The sequence below is a fragment of the Coccinella septempunctata genome, chromosome 3 (genome assembly GCF_907165205.1).
Source record: "Coccinella septempunctata chromosome 3, icCocSept1.1, whole genome shotgun sequence".
Lineage (NCBI taxonomy): Eukaryota > Metazoa > Arthropoda > Insecta > Coleoptera > Coccinellidae > Coccinella > Coccinella septempunctata.
This window is the reverse complement of record NC_058191.1, coordinates 4,031,578-4,055,477: the sequence shown is the minus strand read 5'-3', so window position 1 is coordinate 4,055,477 and position 23,900 is coordinate 4,031,578. Positions and strand designations below refer to the sequence as shown.

At 35.3% G+C, this 23,900-nt stretch overlaps 1 protein-coding gene across 1 annotated transcript; it reads right to left on the bottom strand.

Moving 5' to 3' along the window:
* Positions 1-8,284: 8,284 nt before the first annotated feature.
* Positions 8,285-19,445, bottom strand: LOC123309484. The gene is made up of 3 exons (XM_044892633.1): positions 19,359-19,445; positions 9,184-9,417; positions 8,285-8,664 (listed from the first exon to the last, which is right to left on the bottom strand). The coding sequence occupies exons 1-3, from the start codon at positions 19,443-19,445 to the stop codon at positions 8,287-8,289; spliced, it is 699 nt and encodes a 232-aa protein (XP_044748568.1). The 3' UTR covers positions 8,285-8,286.
* Positions 19,446-23,900: the final 4,455 nt, after the last annotated feature.

Sequence of the window (23,900 nt, the reverse complement as noted above, 5' to 3'; positions counted from 1 at the left end):
ATCGGTAGAATCTACCGAAAATTCGGTAGATTCTGATCGAAGGTTTGCTTGCTTGTCTCACTGATTTTTGGCGACTTCAGACATTTCATATTGGATGGAACCCTTTTTGTCTATAGGTTAATAGCATTATTATCATGAGTCCTTCTTATCAACATTAGGATTTGTTCAGTAATGATGACCCATGATAATTTTTGTTGCTATCGTAGGCGAACATCAGTAGGGCTGTATTCAAAAGTGGTCGGTTGGTTGTACCTGTACTTGGAAAAAAGTAGTTTATTTGTTATTTCATGTATTTGTGCCTCCTCGTGGATCATCCCATTTTTGTGACTCACAAATATTGTTTTCTGTACCTGAAATTTTGAAGGGGTGCAGGTATATTTAAAGGTTTCACTGAAAAGATACGAAATATATTGGGCATGTGGGGCCTCGATGATTGAATGAGTGTTAGAAACTGGCTGGTCTTGGAATCTTAGCAGGGAACATTGTAAATATTATTGAGTATGAGAAGATAATAAAGGAGGATGATGAGTATGTGGGATGTGAGATCAAGAGAACTCCCTACCTTGATTACAGTGATAAGAGAAATAATGAAAAATCTTTAGTTGATGTTTATTAGTTCTCTTCTATTGGTATGTCGTTAGTTTAGTGGAAATATTGAACTACTGTGGGACATTTGCAACGTTTTTATCGAATAATTTGTTTGGGTTTGGTATGAATCCAATGTTTGGACCTTGGGTATTTAATACACAACAATACTTATTCTGGACATCCCTTTTGTCATTCATAGGTTACTTTAGAAGATATTTTCGAAGCACTAGTGTTGAAACGAATATTTTTCAAACATTTAGGACCTGTATAACGAAAAAGGGTGTTCTAAAATGACTTATTTCTTTAATGTTCAGTCCCGCTGGAGATATTATTGAAAATCCCCCAAAAACAAATATCTGCAATAAATGCTTTTGATTATGCAAACAGATATCCTTTCAAGAAAATTAGAAAAATTTGGTTTAAGAGGCAAGAAAGAGTTGATAGAGAGTTATCCGGGAGGGGGACAACAATCTGTTGAGATTCCGTAGGTTCTTCCGGTTCTTCCGGAAGGAGTAAACCTTCCGTCCTTCCGAGAGTTTTTTGTTAAATTTATCACCTTTGGCGAAGATGCAAATATAATTGTTGGCTTCGCTATCTCTGGAATGGAATTGACTGTTGAGAAAGCTTTCGTTTGAACATTCCATGTTCAATATTTTTTCCAATAATATATTTGGATAGCCTGTAGAAAGTACATATTAATCACTCTTCAAATGAACCCAATGAATAAGTCACAAAATCCAGTGACCCTCTTGTCCCTCTTACATCAAACGTACTGTACATTCTGTACATACTTCCAGATTTGACAGAGTAATTCAACTGGTGTAGCTCTAACTTCGAGTCAATAGATATCTTTTCTGTTCTAACATATCTGTTTGGAAATAAATGAATAGCGTTTCTCATCAACTTGTTGATAGTAGCTCAAAAGATGAGGAAATAAATGGATACGCTATGTTGAAAAGTTTTGCAAACAATACTTCACAATGCTGAGATAAAAGCAAGTTATGGAACTTCTTCTATTATCCATCTTCATATTATCTATCGTTTATAATATCATTCATTTATTTGTTGTCATCGAATACTTCCTCTTAAGCTGTTCAAGGTAGTTAGTGATTACATTGTATAGATATGGTTTGTGTCGTTCATAACTAGAAGTAACATATGAGTGAATGAGAACATCAGAATAAAAAAGGTAGCGCATGTTTCTGCAGCTGTATATGCTCTGGTACCATCTTGCCGAAAATAACTATCGGGCCATTCATCAAGATTCAATCCAGCTCTGAAAAGCATGATAATTTCTTCGTCATAACGTTTTTGAAACCAAATCGCAGAAATTAGGTGAATTATTCACATCTGACCGATAGCACACTAAACTCAAATCCAAACACTGAGAATTACGTTCAGACGCAGAATATTGAAATTCAGAATTCAAAATTATGACGAATTTTTCCGAAAGCATGTGACATAAATGTTCTGCGGTCAGTCAAACCAAATTTAAACTTGTGCCACGAGTGGGCCATCGAAAATGTTGTACCTGTGAATGGTGCTCATTTCCAGCATTTAATGAATTTATCAAAAAATTAGGAACTCTTCTACTATTTTACCTTTTATTTCGTTATCGATGTGAAGTTCTAAGCGAAATTTCAAGATCAGATAGTGCTCGATAAGATTTTCAACAAGAGGTATCGCAACACCTCTCATCCCTATTCAAAATCAAATAGTTGTGATTACCCCTTTAGGGAGTTGCAGTTACGGGGATGAGGACAAATTGACAGGTCCGAGTGGTTTTCCACATTTTCATTTTAAAGCTGGCAAATCTAGGTGTTCAGTTTTCGTTAGACCACACTGTATATTGATAGATTAGTTTAGACCATTGGATGGAGAATGATAGTTGGGGAGCCGACGATGCTAACTCGAGATTTAGTCGAGCGTCGTGGAGACCTAGTGGATTTTGAAGATTAGATGGTAGAAAGAAAAAAAGGTTCTATGATGTATGCACTCAGCGGTGGGGAAAGCGTCTGCAGGTTTTCAAAGATGTAAAAAAAATCGTCAGGTGTACATACTCGAGCGTGTCAGATTTAGATATTGTATATGCTTTGCGTTTCTCTGACAGTTTGCGTGGTGGGGCTGACCGTATCTACGGAAGAGTTGAAAATGGCGAAAAACAATTTTTTTTCGAACGTGTCAGTTTGAAGATGATAATAAGGCTTTTTTTTACATATCTCCTTTCTGTACCTCTAATCGTTTCTGTATTTAGTATAGAAACAAAAAAAATAGTTGTATATTCTATACAACTTTTGTCTGAAGCAATTTTACATACTCTAAACCGTTTTCGAGTTAGAGGGCGATAAGGGCGAGAAGCGTAAGTCACACATGCGAAAGGCCAAGGTCAAATTAGAAACCCAGTCTAATGTACTTTCATCGCCATATATCTCCAAATCGTTCAAACGTAGAAAAAATTGCTTCTGACATAATTTGGAAAAAATGTTATGCTCTACAACTTTTATAATGAATGCGAAAACAATTTGAAGCCCAGGAGAGGAGATAATTCAAAAAATCTGATTTTTGTGACCCATATGGCCAATTGTTTCGGCTTGCTGAAAGTGTCAGAATATATTTTTTCCGTTATTCTCGAATCATTAGCTTCAAAATAAGAAAACAGCCATCGCGCTCGTTAATGTACACGTGAAGTTTATGTTTGCAAGTTTGGCGCCTTCCCACACATTTTCGTCATGTTCAAATTGTCAGATTAAAAGAATATATTCTTTTCAACATGTAATTAACCACATATATATCTCTGACACGCTCGAGTACAATTATTGTGTTTTAAACTATTCTGACAAGCTGTCCTAAACAATGCCCCCTATATACATGTGTGATTTTTGGTAGTTTGCTACAGGCTACAGGGTCCAAGATCCCTTATGTTAATCTGACCTGCTAGAGTAAATCCCGTATTTCCCTCTTGGGCTCCCCAACTATAAGTGCAGGTCTGAATCAATGACGTCCGTTAAAACGATTGAAAGAAAAGAGATAGGGTAGGCTCATATGATTTATGCTCTGAGAACCAGGTTGCAAATTTGCCATATGTAGCGACCGAGAAAACACTAACCTTCTTAGGTTAGGATATCTCCGAAATGTCATCTAACACAAGATCATTTGCATGTAAACCGGTGGATGCATTTGAAATTAATTTTCATTACAGAATTCCAATTAGCATCTCGGGATTCCGACTTGCAACTAGGAAATACAAATTTTTTTTGTGTGGCACTTTGTGCAACGCTTCGTAGAATTTAGCGAAAGATATGGTTCATTTCCCATTTATCGAATGTTGATTCATGTGACACTAGGTGTTATAGTTATCTACCGAGGTATCTACTAATATGTTTGTACGTTCAACAGTTGATTTTCTGATTTTCTTAACACAATTTTCATCATTACGGATGGGTTTCCACATGTTACAAATAATCACTTAGGTATCCAATATGACCTACTTGAGGTTCCCAAGTTGAACAATTCACACCAAATGCAATGTTAACTGTAATTAATTCGCGAATAATTTGTCACGGTATCAGACTCTGCCTTTCATATACTCGCAAATTTGTTGCGATTCGCTGGATATAGCCGGGCAGATTTGGAAAATAATCAGATAAACTGTGCTTCGAGTATGTCGTTGCAATGCTATAATTACATCTCCTTAAGTAACTGTGAAATTTCAGGATATTGAGAAACAAGACAGTTATTATTATTCTTGGGAAACGAGCTCTAGGTAAAAGAAATTAAAAGGTACCTAGATTATTCGGAAACATTTAAAATTTTATGTTACATATTTAGCCGAAGAAGGTTGTTGCCTTACGTAACCTTTCCGTCAATTTTGATACATTCGAAAGCGAAAGATTGAGTAGTAAGTATACTGATTTCATATGTGATATTTTGAGGTCTACTTGATATTAAGAGTTTATTACTTCATAAATACATAAAATCTGGGTGTTGAGTATTGATTAATTGCAGTTCAATCCTACTCTTTTTCTATTCAATCATTTAAAAAGGCGTGTTCAACAAAATTCGTCATCAAGTAGGCTATGGAGTTATAAAAGTTAATGTTCTGTGAGCTGTGACTGAACGTTATTCCTTTCTTGAATCACTTCATGTTTCCAGAATGAAAATAAATATTGAAAACCTTGATGACAGGTGTTTACGGAAAACGGATCATACGATTGATCTGAAAAATTTTTTTTCGTCGATCTCACATAAAATGCCATTTTACGTAATAATTTTTCGTCCGCATTTTTATTCGCATAGAAGCAAATACGACAGTGGCAATTAATCTATTTCGGGAGCGAGGATTTGATAAAAACATAAGTGCCTGTGACAATAACCGTCAGTTCGTCACTTGTTATTGTCAAATTAATTCTTGAATGATTGAATATTTAAAAAGTGAACTAATAACGTAGTTTGAATATTAGTGTTCATTATAATCAAGAATTTATAGTGATAGCGATATGAATAACACTCTTCCAGAGATGAGAGAATTAGCAACTACTGCCAGGTTGGATTTACAGCGCACAAGTGCACTAGTACTTACTTTCATGAAGGTATATGAGGTCCACGAAAAAATGTAATATGCACCTCGCTAAAAAACTGTCTCAATTAATTGTCTCGCCTCCTTGCTAGCCTGGGCTGTCAATTTGCAGACTCGCCTGTAATAGACAGTTTTTTTGTCTAGTACTTCCATATCCCTATTCCTGATACTTGGGTTTTCCACAAAAAATTTCCAAAAACATGGATTCAGAGAAATAGGCATTGAAAAGACATTTTTTCTTATTTCAGGATGCTGAAATTTTGGAAACAGGTCTCTGAGATACTGAGTATGAGTCGCGTGAAAAACACTTGGTTTTAATGTACAGGTTGTTCCATAATTTTTGGTCTTTTCACTCGATACAAAAACGGAAGAATTGATTTTTTGAACATGGAACACCCTACTTTTTATCTGATATTTTTTTCATCAAATGGGTCAAAGAACTTCCATATTTAACTCAATAAAGAAAAGCTACCCGCTTTACTTCACATTACCAGATTCAAAAAAAGGAATATTCAAAAATACAACACTTTATCGAGAAATTCTATTTTGACATTCAATTCTCAAAAATTGACATTAACATTATTTTTTTTTCTAAAGTCCAAAACCTACCTAGTTACCCATAACTATCATTATTATATATGTCTCCAACAATTTTCATCAGAGAAAATCAATTCTCATCTATCGAAAACCCCATGGTTTTGCAGATAGAGTAAAATTTCTATGAAAGTAAGGGTTTTCAGCGTACGACTTCTGTTCAGTTGCTGCAGTAGAATTACTTCCACGTTAATTTTGTGAGATTTTAAAATTATTGAAAACTCGACCGTCATCATGATTACTTCCATTAAACATAGAAAAAAAAATAATGGTGTCTTGAAGCTTTTCAATCAACTTGGTCAACATTTTGAACATTTTTTGTAAAAGTCAGGATAGGTTTCATTGAACTTTCTCAACGATCTCACAACATTGTACCTACGTGAACAAATAATTTCAATAAAACTTCATATGAATAACCGTGATTTCCATCCATTTTTCACGAAAAGGCCTTGTCAATTTGATCTAACTAACAGTCCAGTTATCAATTATTTTAGAATCTCACGAAATTAACGTGGCAGTAATTCAAGGATGGGGATAGCAACTTTGAGATCTTTTTGTTCATAAAGTTCATTTGTTAACAGTCAACCGCCATCAAGTGTCAACCACTTGTCCATTGCGCATAAAATTTCAATTTTTCTTGATTTCCTCAGTTTCCCAGGTATTTTTTCTTCCGTTACAATCTTTCCCAAAGTTTGAAGAAGGTTTCAAAGAAAAAATTAATTAAATCGGTTGAGCCGTTTTCGAGTGAGACGATGACGTCGCGAAGAAGGCTTCATTTTCATTTATAAAAATTTATTAAGTAAGTATTCTTTTGTTGATGTACCAGAGAAAAATAAAATTTATATATTCTGATTGTTATTTGAATACCTACATTCATTTTTTTTTTGTCGAGGACCTCGAAGGGTAGGTACTCTGAGTAACGAAATATTAGAAGGGGTAGAAATATGTTAAAAGTTTGGGAACTACTGGTATAGATCAAGAATCAAGGAGTTCTTATGCGACTAGTTGATTGTTCGAACCATAGAGTTGAATTTTCCTTTCGTGTTCGAAAGGTTTATTATTATCAATAGTGAGCCCTAATAAATAGCATTACATCCTTTTTATTTCTGAAAAATTAATTTGGTAGCTTCATCACCCATAACTCAAGAAAAAGAATGAAGGCCCCGTTATTCTTATTGATTCATTTATTTATTTGATTAACTCATTTCAATAACACTAAGGCCCTTTATGACTTGTTCTCCACTATCAAATAAAGCAAGCACATGCACCCTAAATATTTTTTTTATTGAAATTAGCATTTTTCTGCGGAATGGAACTTACAATTAAAATATATGTATACTTTTACTGTGATAATGGGTTCGGTATGTGGGAATGCAATAATAGAAGTAATTCCTCTTTAATGAGTTCTTTCGTTATTCTCCTCGAATATGAAATTATTTTCATTTCATTCAACTGAATGTATCGAATTATTCGTGTTCTATATAATTGAATTTACATGGAATTTCCCTCCGAATAAAAATAATTCATGAACAGTTCGTATAAATATTGACGTAACTTTATCTATTTTGAATTTTTGAATATAGGAAACCTTCTCCTCGTCAGAAACATTGTATTGCACTGAGCAATCAGGAAAAGCTCCATGTCTCATAATAATCTTTTCGATTGTTTTATGAATGCATTCATTTAATTTTCACTTTCTCATTCAGCTCACCTTTTTCGCTACACCTATCATTACGCATATAAGAACGGGAATAAAAATAACGGAGACTAACATAGTTGAAGAAAACAACAAACAAGTAGACAACCCAATCTAGGGCGGACCAAGACGGATTTTCTGGGGGGAGTAGTAAAGAACAATTGAAATTTCAAATAACTCGCATTTCCATATTTTTTTCTTAAATGGTACAAGGAATCTCTCCTTTTCATCTCATTATTAATGTTGTTTTTTCTTATTTTTTTCATATAAAAAATTCAAAAAATCGAATTCTTCATGGGCTCTGGGGGGTAATTACCCCCTTTACCCTCCCACCCCCCTTAGGACCGCTTTTGAACCCAATTCAATTAAGTATATCTATATCCTTAAAATTAGGATGGAAAAAAAATGTTATATTTCAAAGTTTTCAATGAAACATAGAATTCAGTTTGGAAATATTTTATTATAATAAGACAACAATTATGTATAAAGTGAGATAATAGATGAAGTATGTATATGTACAATAACAACAATAATGTTATATATATATATATGAAGGTACTGAAGTGTTTGTTGAGATCTGAAAAAAAAACGAAATATGTAGATAACAGTAACAGTAATTTAAAAAATGACAATAGTAGAAAAGTTTGATGTCATAATCAAACAAAATATAAAAATATATTCCGTTTTAATGAAACAATCAATATTTCACCTGAATACTTCGGTCCCAGAAAGACTGAACAAAAATTCTAACTTTAATGTGTTCTCAAGGCTCCATAGACATAATAATATTTTACAACAACTCGGTCCTCACCACATACAACATTGACGATTTTCAGTGGAAACTATGCCCAAAGCTATGTCCACCATTACCATAACCATGGTGCTCTTTTATGAAGACTGGCACTTTCTTCTCTATCACAATCGGTACCTTGACTTTAACGGGGTAAGGTTTGTGCACGGTAACTGGGTATGGCTTCGGCACTGGGACAGGATAAGGTACTTTCACTGGAACCTTAACGGGCACTTTGACTGGTACTGGATAGGGTTTCTCAACAGGATATGGAACGGGCTTGTGAACTGTCACTGGATAAGGTTTGGGAACGGGTACTGGATAGGGTCTATCCACAGGTACTTTTTCGATGACTTTGTATGGTACTGGAACTTTTTTTATCACTGGGTACGGAACCGGGTGTGGTACTGGGTATGGTACCTGAAAAAAAGAATAATCGCAATCAAGAGGAGTTTATACCACGGGACTTTCTCGCCATCCGTATAAGACGTAAAAAAGGGTAAAAGACTACCAGAATGTGCGGGGTGTTGCCGGAACATTTGAACGATAAGTAGAAGTTACCAATATTACATTAGTTTCCACTTTCGTCGAAAAGATGGCAGCACTTAACGAACGTCTTTTTTCAATTTCACCAGGATACGAATTGTAGCCAATAGCGAGACTTTTAGACAAATTTTTTCATGTAGAAATTCATAGAAGAGATAATTTCATCTTGGAAAGTTTATAACATGAATGGATCTTTGTTCTTCAAGAAATAATTATCTTTATTTTATACATTCCTGACTTTCCGAGGTGACCAACTGATTGAATTGAATAATAATGAAAACCCCATATAAATTAATGGTTTCTGACGTAAGATATTCATTTTTCCTTTTTGGAACTGACCACTAAAACGGTGTGGACCCCTCTTAACTGTACAAAGATTTTGAATCATAATACCTTCTTCTCGATTGTGATAGTTTTAACTTCATGATGGCCACCATAGTCATGACCTCCTAGATCAAATCCGCCTCCAAAATCTCCACCGAAACCATGGTAGGATCCAAAATCCAAGCCTCTTTTTTTCTGATTTTTATCATCCGTCGATTCCACTGTTTTGGTCTCCTTAGAGTCAGAAGCAGGGGAGGTTTTCTCCTCTGCAGCGAGAGAAAAAGCAATTACTGCGAAAAGAATCTGTAAATAATATAAATAGTGTCAGTACCTAGTTGACTTCATCCTGTGATGCATGTAGTCGAAATGAAATAATGAGGAATTAATTTATTTATTTATTTTAATGTACAAAGTGAGTGAAAAATAGGTCACGCACAAAATAAATATCTACCCGCTACGGTATTACAATTTTGTAGAAAAATGGTAGAAAAAATTAATTTTTGCTGAATTCGATAAATGGGTGGTGTGGATGTTCGATCACATGGTAGGGGAAGATTTCATTTACGAATTACAGATTGATATTGGTTTGACCTTGATGCGTATGAGTGCATTTTTTAATTTGAAGCTGGTGTCAACTGTGTTGGAAGACTCAATGCCTAAGCTTATTGTCTACATGTTGGAAATTACAGGGGCATATCGTTGCGTGGCCGGGAAAATTCTCTAGAAGATTATGGCTTATCGTCTGATTCCACTGTTAGAAAAGCTTTCACCTGACAGTGGCGTAGCTTGCCTTAGAGGGGCCCTGTATAAAAATGTGTTGAGGGGCCCTAAGGAAGGGTGAAGTAAAAATAAAAGTAGCAAAAAATGTTCGATTAGTATCGAAATGATTATATGTACTTATAATTAAAAGTTCTAACTCATACTTGGTGATGGGAGCGAAATAATACACAAACAAATAACATACAAATAATATAAAATAATATACAAACAAATAATATACAAACAACAAAAAAAGATAGACAAACAAATAATAAACAAAAAATACCAATAATTGAAGATACGCTTTTCTAGCATTTATTTCAGCAAATCTATTTATCAAATCAGCCATAGCTGATGACGATTTCGGTTTTTTAAGTTGTTCCCCCTCTATTGACAATAACGACATGTCTGACAGCCGTTCCTGTCCCATAGAAGTCCTCAGATAATTTTTTATGAGTTTTAATTTTGAAAAACTCCTTTCAGCGATTGCAGTTGTAACCGGAAGGGTCTAAAATAAAAGGCATGCAGTAATATCGTCGGGAAAACTGGATGCAAGGCTATTGAATTTTATCAGGATAATTCTAAAAGTTTTTTGATGGCACGAATTTTCTGAATTTCAGATTTTAAGTATTCGTATCTATCTGAATGATCGATTCGGTGTAATAAACGGGATTTTGAAATGAATGGTTGTCTTAGCAGTCATTCTCAAAAATGCTATTGTAAAACCTGTAAGAGGTTTTAGATAACATTTTTAGGAATTTTTTGCTTACAGACATTCGGGGGCCCCGTATCACTGATACCGCTGATACCGCGGTAGCTACGCCCCTGTCACCTGATTCCCAGTGCGGCTTTCGACCAAATCGAGGTACGGTGGACCTAATTTTCATACTGCGACAGCTGCAAGAGAAGACCCGTGAACAACAATCAAGGATCTATACAGCCTATATCGATTTAAATGAGGCGTTCGACTCGGTGAATCGGAGAGCGCCATGGAAAATCATGGGACGCCTTGGAGTACCAGAAAAATTCTTATCAGTATGTAAAAGCATTCATACCAACAACACCGCTAGAATACAGCATAATGGCTCTACAACCGACCATTTCTCAACCAACTCTGGAATAAAACAAGGCTGCGTGTTAGCGCCTTTACTGTTCAATATTTTCGCTATAGCTGTCCCGATAATTGCTGACATGAGTATGCCTGTAATAGGTTTTGGAATAAGATTCAGATTTGATGGAGACCTATTTAACCTGAAGCGCCTCAGAGCAAAAACCCGTTCAAAGTTTATCACGGAACTTCAATATGCAGACGACTGCGCACTAATCGCTAGCAGCCCAGAGGATCTACAGATAATGCTGGACACTTATACACATACATATGAAGCGTTAGGCCTTAGACTCAATATCTACAAAACTAAAATCCTAATAAGTCCGCCAGAAAGCCTTCAAACACATATCAGCCTGGAGAATGAAACTCTGGAACAGGTCGAGCAGTTCAAATACTTGGGAAGCTTCACAAATGCTAGGGCTAACCTGGACACGGAAATACAACAGTATCAATTCGGCATCACGGGCGTTCGGGAAGCTAAAGGACAGAGTGTTTCAAAATCACGACCTCAATCTGAAGACCAAGAGAGCTGTTTACAAAGCAGTGGTCCTCCCAACGCTTCTTTATGGAAGCGAAAGCTGGACGCCCTACAGGCGACATATTGAACAGCTTGAACAAACGCAACAACGTCATCTAAGACAGATAAAAATGGTTCCACAAAATTTCGAATGCAGAAGTCTTGAAATGCGCGAGTTTTACGACAATTGAGACTCAAGTAACGAGGGCCCGACTCAGATGAAGCGGCCACATTTTGAGGATGCTAGACACAAGACTCCCCAAAATAGCTCTGTATGGCGAATTGACAGAGGGAGCCCGGAAACCAGGAGGCCAGTATAAGCGGTTTAAGGATACACTACATCAATCCCTAAAATCAATTAATGCCAAGCATAACTGGGAACAACTAGCGTTAGACAGGTCACAGTGGAGGTCCATGGTGCACGGTTATAAGAGAAGAATACACCGGCGGCCAGATCTGGTTGGTGACTATCCATGCCCGGAGTGTGGAAGGATCTGTAGGTCACGGTTGAGTCTCTTCAGTTACAGGAGGGCACACAGCCGCATTAGCCCTAGGAAATTATTTTAAGTCTGTTCTTTTTTTCATGTCTTTTTGTAGATTTATTCCCGGTAACGGGATAGAGCAATGAATAAATGACATGTTGGCTAGTTTTCATGTCAAACTCATAAACCCATGTCTCTTTACCGATTCAGTTTTTGCAGAAAATAAACAATTTTTGGCACTTATTGTTCGGCGATTTAATTATCTTCACACCCCTACGATCGTTTTGTCAGACTTGAACGATAATTTTCAGCCTCCACTTCCTTTACTTAGCTGTAGCATGTTTGGTGAGAGTAGGCAAATCTTCCACCAAATTTCGACCACATTTAAAAGCACTGTATATAGGGTATCCGAAGATGAAACCAACAATACTATGAGCGGGTTATCCGGGTTATCAGGACAATATGATTGTGAAATGCCATCTATATACTCTCCAGAGTAGCATTCACTTATCTCAGATATCAAACAGATTGAGCAATACGAATGGTCTTGATTTCTTTCAACTTCAATTGTCTAGTAGTTTATTCCTCGAGGTCTCTGTATTTCGAAATCTTTTCGACGTGCCTATCTGGTAGGTTGTTGTTATTTGGAATTGCCACGTCGGTGAAAAGTGCTCTATTCTTATCTTCATTCTGTAATATAAGGTCAGGTCTATTGTGCGTAATTTTCCGGTCTATTTCAGGACAATGCAGTTCCAGTAGAGCCTGTGATGATCATTTTCCAAAACATAATCTGGACGGTAATTGTACCTAATAGGGAACCTTTTGTGACCTTAGAAGTGGATATTTTATAGCCAATTCTTGGTGTAAAATCTTGGCAACAGCATCATGTCTATTCTTGTAGTCAGTGCCTGCGAACTTCTGCCATCCCCCGGTGATGAAGCCATAACGACAGCTATCGTTCGCCACTGTGGTATCCTTGGCGATATATTTCATATCCTTGTTGTTATCACTTGATCCTGGTAGCATGGATGAAGCCCTCTCTGTCTCGGGAAACAAGTTTCCGGATATCAAACAGTAGTTAGACGCAAATATGTCATGATTACCACATGGTTGACCGTTGACCTCGTTCTGGTGCCTCCAAAGTAATCAGTTTCTGAATTTTGCTTTCTGCAGAGTTGTCGACGATGATTATGTGATCCTGTTGCAGCTTCAACGGAGTGGAATTATCCGCATCACAAACTACTTGATGAAGTTCTAATGAAGCAGCCTTATTCAGGAAATATTCTCGAAGTCTTCAATGTCCTGAGACATACGGTTGGACAAATCAACTACTCCTCTAACCTCAAGATGTCGTGGCAGCTCTGCTCTGTAGGGCTGCTGAATCGGTGGTGGTCCAAGAGATGATAAGGAATGAGTAGCTAAGTGCTGAGTAAGCGTAGGTATTAATCGCTTTGATCAGATTCTTGCTGTTTTGACTAGTTTTTATCATCCTTTTCAGTCATCGAGTGAACTCATCCGTTAATTCTCTATTCATCTGGCTCTGATTGATTCTTCTACACTGTTTGATACCTAGATACTTGTATTTCGTTCCGATTACATATTAGGGGAGAGTTCCTTTGAATTGGAGAGCCCATGAACCGGACGCTACAGTTTTCTACTACACTCGATAGTAATTTAGCATCCTTTACGTAAATCCCATTTTCGCAACAAGGCGCGATCCACAGGGTCAGCCATTTTCCAAGAGATCGCGATCGATGTTACGAAAATGGGATTTACGTAAAGGATGCTAAATAACTATCGAGTGTAGTAGAAAACTGTAGCGTCCGGTTCATGGGCTGTCCAATTCAAAGGAACTCTCCCCTATACGACTGTGTTAATGTAAAAGTTTCGAAATAAAATGTATTATTATTCTTGACTTTGATTATAGGTACCGTCTTCTATTTTATCTCTTGTTTTATTGAGAAGATGACTTTCCAGTGTAAACTTCATTTTTATATCTTCAGTATTCTTCTACCAATTTCAGCATTTGTTGCATTTGGTTTTTAAGTAGATTCAAGGAGTTTCAAATCGCCCATGTAAAGGAGATGATTTAGCTTCAGTTGAACTGTCGCTGTGAATCCGTAAACCGTAGAATTCAATCTATGAGATAAGGGATGATTCAGAATCATAGTAGGCTGAACGAGTCTCCTTGAAAAATTCCGCGTTTTATTGGGATAGGACCAGTTTAGATGGAGCCATTAGCAACTTTCATTTGTGGACTGGTGCGCCATGTTGACATGGCTTTTTCTAGGAACTTAATAATACCTACTGGGATCCCTTGTAAACCCTCAAAATCCACAAAATCCATTCATGGGTTATGGAATCGAATGCTTCATTTGTAGTCTACATACGCAACATTAAGATTGATTGCAGATAACTGAATCTATTATTATTTGTTCTTTGCATCCTCGGCTGTCTTTGGTGCATCCTTTCTTTTGCCTGGCGGTTCAAAAATGCACGATGTTATTAATTTATATAGCGTTGTAAGTCATGTGACTGGTTGCTATTTGGTTGTGCTCTTTAGATAACAGGTACGTTGTGCCATTTGTTAGAAATATTGGATTTCATTCGGGGTTTTTATGGCATCGCTTATTGCAAGGGTTAATTTTTCATGAATGATCCATAGTTTCTTGGTCAAGAAGTTTTGTAACCCATCAGGTCCAGGTGTTTTCCAGTTGTGTAGTTCTTTAATCGCCGATTTCACTTCTTTATCATGATGATCATGTCATGCCGCATCAGTTCGTAAGTCCAGTAGCACCAGCAATATCGGAACTCTATATTAACTATAAGCGAATGGAATTCTTAATTGCAATCTGCAACGTAGAATGCAATACTACATGGTCAGATTAACCAGTGGTGAATGTGGAGGTTATTCGATATTTGAAACAATGACTGAGAATATCAAGAAGTGAAGGAGTTTGCGAATAATTACGAAAACGGTTTAACTGTATCAGAGAGAAATACAGTCAGGTACTGTATACGCTGCTTAACAAACACATTATGGAATCTTTGTTATAAATTCTCACTTTTGGCATGCTGAATGTCCAAAACCGTTTCGTTACTGACATACAGTGTGATTTTTTTAATAGGACATTCTAAATTCAATCCTCCACATTGAATATATAGTTGAAATTCTGTACATGAATTGAAGTAATAATAAAATTTTCTGGTATCATTTCAGATATAACCTTCTAGTTAATCGAAAATCAGTGAATCATCTAGTGGCACACCCTCAAATATATAATTTTGATGGAGTTTCATTTTGAATATTTTTTCCAATATATTAGTAAAAGCTTTTTGAGATTTTTTTTGTTATATTTATTACAAAAAATTATTGTCCGTTATGTTGTATTTTCATGAAGTCAAATTTATCACCTTATTAGAACAGATCAGTCCATTTCTTTTTTGACAAGTACCGAAACGATTTTCTCAGTAAATTTCGAATCTGCGATCAAATATTATAATAGTTGTGTGTACAGGGTACGCAAAATTCGTTGTCAACTTAGGGGATCTAGAGAACTATAGCATCTAGAAAAAATAAACGGATAACATATTCTCGAGCTTCATTTTCCTGACATCCTGACTAATTCATAGCTCAAAACAGAACCGGCCTATCATTTTTTGGGTTGTGAACAAAAATTATAGACATTTTCAATAGTGCTGAATTACTCGCCTGATTTCAACTCGTATAAGAAAATGATTATTAGATACATACTACACGCATTTTTTCATGAGTAATTCGAATATGATTTTATTGCATTTTTCGATCAAGCAATTTTCAAGATTTCATAGGGATGGCTGATTTCCAAATGTGAACTATGGTTGAAAATTCTTTTATCTCATCCTTTTTTTCTTTTAAGAGTATTTTCTGATATTTTTCTACGAATTCATTGAAGAAAATAACAATATATAGGGTGGTTCTTTGAGACGTAAAAATATTTAAACAGTAGATTCTTGAGGTAAAAAGAAATACTTTTTCCCTTCACCATTGTTTCTGAATCGGCTCGGCTTAAATGATACAGGCTGTTGAAAAAACATTGAAAAAAAAAATTTTCAGTTCTATCTGACAGAAGGTTTTATCGAATGAAATGAATTTCGTAATATAGTCTTTCATTTATTTGATGAATCTTTTTCGAATACAGAATATCACCCACGTCTTCCAGTTTTCTCATTATGACCATTAAGTACCATAAAAATACCAAAAATTCAAAGAACCCATAACTCTTGAAACTAAGTTGGACACTATCTGATGAATATTTGAACGAATCTTGAAATTGAAGTATTTCGCCGTTTTCGAGCAATTGTATGTATAAAATAAAAAATCTCTGTGGAATTCGGAAAATTGGGTACTTTGACCGCATATAACTCTTATTAAAAGATCCACAGATGTGTAGTGTCACAGATTCAGCTAGTTGTTCTGAAGGTAATTTTGTTATTCCAGGAGTGGCATGACAAGTTATGAATACTTAATGGCTATATCTTTTTATCAGAGCCGAACCGGAAGAAATGTTATAGGAAAAAGGTGTTTCTTCTTACCTCAAGAATCTACTGTTAAATTCGCCAAAGACTCACCCTGAATATTAGTTCTTGTTGTACAATGATACTTGATCCAATAATTAATTTTTCTTGAAGGAAAAAAATTTAAAATAATAATTTATATTATTATAATTCATGTACCAAATCAAATCGGCTAGTCAATTTCCCTTATGTATTAAATATATATGTATAGAATACAGATTTTAAATTAGATATTAATGGGACAAGGTATCCCAAGTGACCAGTAACATATCTGTTATGTTTTCTTGGGAGATCGAATGGGGAACTCTGTTATGTGTTATTTTTCTGTAACCATTACGTGTCTGATGCGATATTTGAGATGTACCTGTGCTGTATCGAAATTATATCCACATTTTGTAAATTTCATGTTCCCGCTCCCTGATATCCACGTATTATATTTGTAACATTGTTCTTTATTTGCCATGTATCATTTTGAGATCATGAACATAGCATGACACCATAAGCGTTTAAACTACCGTCGAGGGCGCTGTAAAACGTAAACAAATATGGAGGATTGTGAGAAATGCTATTGATACTGCTGTCGTTTCGATATGTATTTATTATCATTTAGACGTTTTGTCAGTTGAATAGTGGATTACTCAAAGTTAATAAGTGCAGATATTGAACGTTTGATAAGTTATTTGTGTGTCATAGTGATTTTCCAGTGAAATGGTGAATTACTGAAAAGAATTAAAGTGCTATGGATATCGAACTGTAGGTCAATAAAATCATTTCTCGTATTTTCATAGCAGTCCTATAACACATAATAGGCTATGTTTTTATTATATCCAGCATATAAAAATTATATTTGAATAAATAATGTCCTGTTTGGTGTAAATTTCGATATAAGTTATTTCCTCACGTGTTGCATGTACCTCATATGTAGAAATAAATGAATAAATCATATACTTATATTAAAAATTTTCTTCAGAAAGATATGAAATATGCATATAGTATTCTTTTCAAGCATTAAAAATTATGGAAATTAATATAAACTATTGCAATATTGAACTCGTATTTTGATTTTTCAATTAGTGTGTATTTATCGATCATTTTTGAAAATAAAATTGATTATTGTTCTCCAAGAAAAATTAGGGCATGTCTTTCTGGTCTTTGCACTTTCCTGCATTAATGAACTGTTGATTATTTTTTTTTGGAATGCAGGAAATTGCAAAGACCAGAAAGACATGCCCTAATTTTTCTTGGAGAACAATAATCAATTCTATTTTCAAAAATGATCGATAAATACACACTATTTGAAAAATCAAAATACGAGTTCAATATTGCAATAGTTTATATTAATTTCCATAATTTTTCATGCGTTTTTTGAAAGCATTTTCAATAACAAATGAAACATAATAAACATAGCACATGAACGTAATATATATAGATCTCCCATGAAACAAATATTTGCATGATCCATGTTTGAACTATTTATGCTCCTTTCAGAAAGGAGATGTGTTCCTTGTTTGAGGCGGACATAGGAGCATAGCTGCTACATAAGCGCTCTGTATTTGTACTCTTAGTGTGATATATCTGTTATAAAACAAGGAGCGTGGGATACATTTCTGCTTCATAACTGTTATGAGATATGGTCAACTGGGATATTTTGGCATATATTTATTATGTTCTTTCCGAGAAAACGATTCCAACAAACTATCACCCTAGTGGTATACTTCAATGTCTTTTTGTCCACGACGTAGCCGAGTTATTGAGACTATAAGTAGCGAAGTTTGTAGAATTGCAAGAAATGCAAAATGCATTTACGAAGACCAAGACGGACAATATATGAACATCTTCTTTGAGAATTGAGAAAGTTTTTTGACCACATTTTTTCAAGAAAAATGAATGAATGGTAATTATTTTTTCACCTTGTTTAACTCATCACAAAAAATAAAGGACTGCCCAAATATTTATATATACGGGCCACAGGGTGACCCCAGACATTTGCAATAATGCAATAAGGATATTGAAGTACCTACATTGAAGGATTATAGAACTGTCAATATATACTGGTTGTCCCTTTGATAATTTTGAATCTGATGTCACCTGACCAACAATAAAAACTCATAGTAACATAATATCAAAAACAGCTGCACCAATTGCTTTATTTTACTACCCCAAGATTACAATTCTATATCACTCTCGGGTTCCGAGATATTCCCTGTCCTAAACGTCGTGGGACACCTTGTATTTATATACCTTCACAAATAACATCTATATTTATCTGTAACGAAAGGGTTTTGGTCCCTACAACCTTATAAGTTGTTGGTTTGATCTCCAGACATCCTGTATTAATTTATTCTTGATTGAGTCAATCCTCCGTGAACTTTATGTAACACTTTCGTCAGTTTCAGATGACTGCATTGCACATTCTTTGTACGGATGAACTGACAAAATGGAGCACTTTGAATAACTAAACTTATCATAAGTATGTGAAGAGGGCAGTTGGTCTTGTATGCTTATATTGTGGATTAATGGTATAATTATAATTAATATTGAGAATTCCCATCTATATTCTTATTTCGAAAATAGTGAGCTTAAAATTCTGACAAGAATTCTTTTGTTCAACGAGAAACACTTGGTGGTGAGAAAATGTTAAATTAGTTTCTCGAAAATAAATTGACGCTGAATAGTTCACTGACAAATCATCATTTGCTCCCTGTTAACATTTCTTAATCTATCACTAATTGTCCGTAATGTTGATTAGAAAAAATCCAAAAGTGTGCGAGTTAGAGAAAATTTTAATTCGAGAAGGAAAAAGTACTAAGTCTACACTCACGAATAGTCTCATTTCAGACCACCTCTGCATGACAACAAAAGAAGAACTGACTCCTGGTTCAACTACAACCGCTTTTATATAGTCCATCAACTAAATCTAAAATACCTTTGTGCACTTGGAGAAGCGTAAAAATTACTTATTAGGTCATTCAATACCCGTATTATCTTGATAAAGAAGTCTTACAAAATAATGCACATAAGGTAAGTAATCAGCAATTTCTTATAAAAGTTGTAGAAATTGTTCGGTAGCCATCTGATATAGACTTCCTCGACATTATGACATAATAGTTTCAACAAATGCATGCGAATATATCGAGTCGCAAGAAACGCATTGTTACATAAAATTTACGAGATTATACGGGAAATAAAGTGGATCTAAAAATCATGTAGTGATTGTCACCTAAAATCACTCAAATTTGGTTTACTTTCATAACTACCTTCACCCATTCAGTTCGTTAGTTCGTTTGCATCACCAACAAACGACACACTTTATGGATTTTTTACGATATCTAGGCTATGAGTAAATAAACTCAAATCGTTCACCAGAAGTTACCGGAAAATTTCAAGTGATCATAGTAAGACAACTGGAAATTACATTATGAAAAACGATTTCTTTATGACGAGCAATATGAAGAAAAATTCAATTTTTTGATACAATTATGCCTTCGCTCGATGTGCAATAGTAATGCAATATTTTTCAAATTATTTTTCGTTGACCTCAACAAAATATGGCATTTTACGAATTGATTTCCGAAAATACTCAATTATTTTTGGTCCGCAGACACACTGTTCGTCCGAGATCTTCATTCTTCATTCACTATAGTGAATGCCGTCTCTTATAAGAGACGGCACGTGTACTAGAAATATATACATTTAGGTTGTCCCATTAATACCTAATTTCAAATCTTTATTTTATAATACCTAATTTCAAATCTGATGTCACCTGTATTCTATACATATTGAATACATATATGTATTCAATATGTATAGAATACGGGTGACATCAGATTTGAAATTAGGTATTATAAAATAAAGATTTGAAATTAGGTATTAATGGGACAACCTAAATGTATATATTTCCCCTATAGGGAAATGGACTAGCCTATTTGATTTGGTTCATGAACTTCCTTAATAATAACGAGTACTACTCCTTTGGACGAAACCAATATATCAGAATAAGAGTTTTTTTTTTTATTTCTTGCGAGAACAACACAACATGTATAATAACATAAATTATTATTTTAATTTTTTTTCCCTCAAGCAATTAATTATTGGATAAAGTATCAGTGTAAAAAAAAACTGATATCCAGGGTGTCTTTGACAAATTTAACAGTTGTTTCTTGAGGTGAGAAGAAATACTTTTTTCCTACAACATTTTTTCCAATTCGGCCCTGATAAAAAGATATAGCCATTTTAAGTTTTCATAACTTGTCATGCCACCCCTGGGAAAACAAAATTACCTTCAGTGACACTACACATGGCGATAGAATCATTTCCATGAATCCACGATTTGATAAAAACATAAGTGCCTGTGTTAATAAAGGTCATAACCAAACCAAACGCAAATCCACGGCAGATATAAATTAAGAGAAGAATAATAATATTCACGGTAATACAGGGTGCGGCAGAGGAATAGGGTGTATTTGAAATGGATTGTACTCATGTGGTATGCAAGCGTGGGTTTCTGTTTATGGGTGAGTTCAGCCATTGTGTATTGAAGTTTAATACTAAATGCAGGAAATCCAATAAACTTTTGGACAAACAAAATGTAAATAGTATAAGTGAACTAATGGTTATGTCGACAGAACTCCCAGTACGTCGGGTATAAAAATGACGTTCACTCTGCAGAACTTCACGGCGAACTCCCTTTGAAAACTTAAAATGGCTGTATCTTCTTATCAAGATCTTTGACGTTTACTAAACGCAAATGAATCAAATGATAACAAATCCATGTCAGTTTGATAAAACTGACCAAATTGAGATTAGCACGGATCATCAGATTATGGGTTTTTTTGTGACAAATCGGCCCATAAAGGTAGATCTCCTGGCCTACTAATGGTCAAACCTCTTCGACTCAACATAATACATTAGTCTTACTGAAGGTGGAATTATTCGATCGAAATTGCAGCATTATTCTTTGTACTTTTTTTTCTCATTTTTAACCTGATATTATGAATTTTATTTGATTTACTTAGGTCCATCTTGTAGTCAAAACTTGACTAACTAGTGTGGATAAACTGAAAAAAGAAGCCGATGGCGTATCTTGCACCTTAACTCAAGTTAAAATTTAGGGTGTTTTGTGGTTTCTTAACCCTCCTTTTTCACTTCATAGAGAAAGCAGATGACAATTAAAAATTAATCTCCAATCTTTGCTTTGATGTCAATGTTAGAAAGAGTTTGCTTGAATTTTGATCAGAGTTCAAGTAAGAGGAGTTTATGCCACGGTATTTTTCCGCCATCCTTATAGACCATATTAGTGAGGTTAGGCGGGAATTTTGAATCGCGATCCATCCGTGGATCTGGTCCCTGAATTCCCTATGCATTTCTTATGGGACTAAAAATGCCGCGTACCTCTCGCCTGTTTTTGGATATTTTAGCGAATTTCTTAAGATTTCTGTTGGAATGTGTTCTATGATCCTTTCTTAACAAGTTGAAAACAAAATTTCAAAATAAAATGGTATATTTTTTTAATAATGGATCAATATAAAATTGGTCGGCAAGATCCATGGAAGTTTGTCGTAGCTTCATTTCGTTTCTAACCTCTGAAGCTGACATCATTCTAACGCGCAAGCGTAGCATGTCATTTTCCTTGTTACGGTTCATGATTGACGTATAGCAGAAATGATCTACGACATACGGATATATTCCGTATAATAATGTGTTCAATTTTGATTTTAGGACATATAAAAGTATTTTGTGATGTAAAATGTACTTGGAAACAACCTCTAATAATGGCGGCACCTAATTTTGCATGTCTTTATATTAACATTTACTTCTAGCTAGCGATATTCCATCTTAAAGTTGATTCCTATGTGAAAAAATTTGAATATGGATCTCCCGCCAATTGAGTAATTCTAAACTCACTAATATGGTCTATTAGCTGTAAGGGGGGAAAGACTAGCAGATCGTGGGGTGTTGCCAGAACACTTGAACGATCAGTAGAAGTTGCGAATATTAGGCTTGTTCGTAGAGCGGTTCACAACGGTTGTGAACTGTACAGAGCAGAGCAAATCGATTTTCGCTACCCTAAAATGGAATTGCGCTTGCTCTGTGCAGTTCACAACCGTTGCAAACCGCTCTACGAACAAACCAATTATATTAGTTTCCATTTTCGTCGAAAAGATGGCAGCACTTTACCAACGTCTTTTTTCAATTTCAGCAGGTTTCGAATTGTAGTCAATGGCGAGACTTTTCAAGAATTATTTTTATGTAAAGATTCATTGAAAAAATCATTTCACCTCGGAAAGTGAATAAAATAAATGAACATTTGTTCTTCAATGAAAAAATTTATAATTTTTTTTCTGTCTGATGAATAAAAATGATTGAATTGAAATATGTATAATGAAAACCCTTTATAAATTAGTGGTTTCTGATGGAAGATATACCTTTTCTTTTTTTGAACTAAGCACTTGAAATCATTCAGGGAAAATATCTTAGGTCATATGAAATTTTTGTGTTTTTTTATTCTATGCTGTCTTTCGTTATTTTTTGTATTTTATATTCGCATTGTCCAGTAAATGGATAGACTGTTGGACAATAAAGCTATTATTATTATGACTTTAGCCTTGCGTCTTTCACACTCCTCTCCAGAGGAACATTCACTTATCCCAGATATCTCAGATATCAAAAGGATTAAGTTCTGTTGTAGCCCTTTCCAGGTTTTCGGGCTCGTGGTGGTGGTCGGGTCCGGATCGCTCCTCAGCACCCTGCCGCCGGTTGGATTCCTGCTCCACCCGCACTTCCTGTCGGAGCAGACGGTGTTCCTCTGCATTCCCCATGTACTTGCGTACAGTTCTCGCCGTTCCCAGCAGTACGTACCGCCTTTTGCATGACTCTATAGATATTTTCGTCCAACTAAAGTTTCCTCAAGTTCTCTAGTAGTTTCTTCGGTATCAGGCCTGTAAATGAAATGACAATAGGGATGGTCTTGATATCTTTCAGCTTCCACTGTCTCCTGGTTTGTTTCTCGAGATCTCTGTACTTTGAAATTTTTTCAGTGTGCCTATCTAGAAGATTGTTATTATTTGGAATCGCCACATCGATGAATAGTGCTCTGTCCTCATCTTTATTGAGCAATATGAGGTCTGGTCTATTGTGGGATATTTTCCGGTCTGTGAGAACCGTGCGATCCGAGTAGAGCTTGAGATGTTCATTTTCCAATACAGCATCCGGATGATAATTTTGATAAGGAACCTTTTGTGAGAAGATGGTGTTTTAATGCCAATTCTTGGTGAAGAATCTTGGCAACGGCATCATGTATATTTTTGTTCCCCGTGCCCGCGAATTTCTGACATCCCCCGGTCACGTGCTGGATAGTTTCATG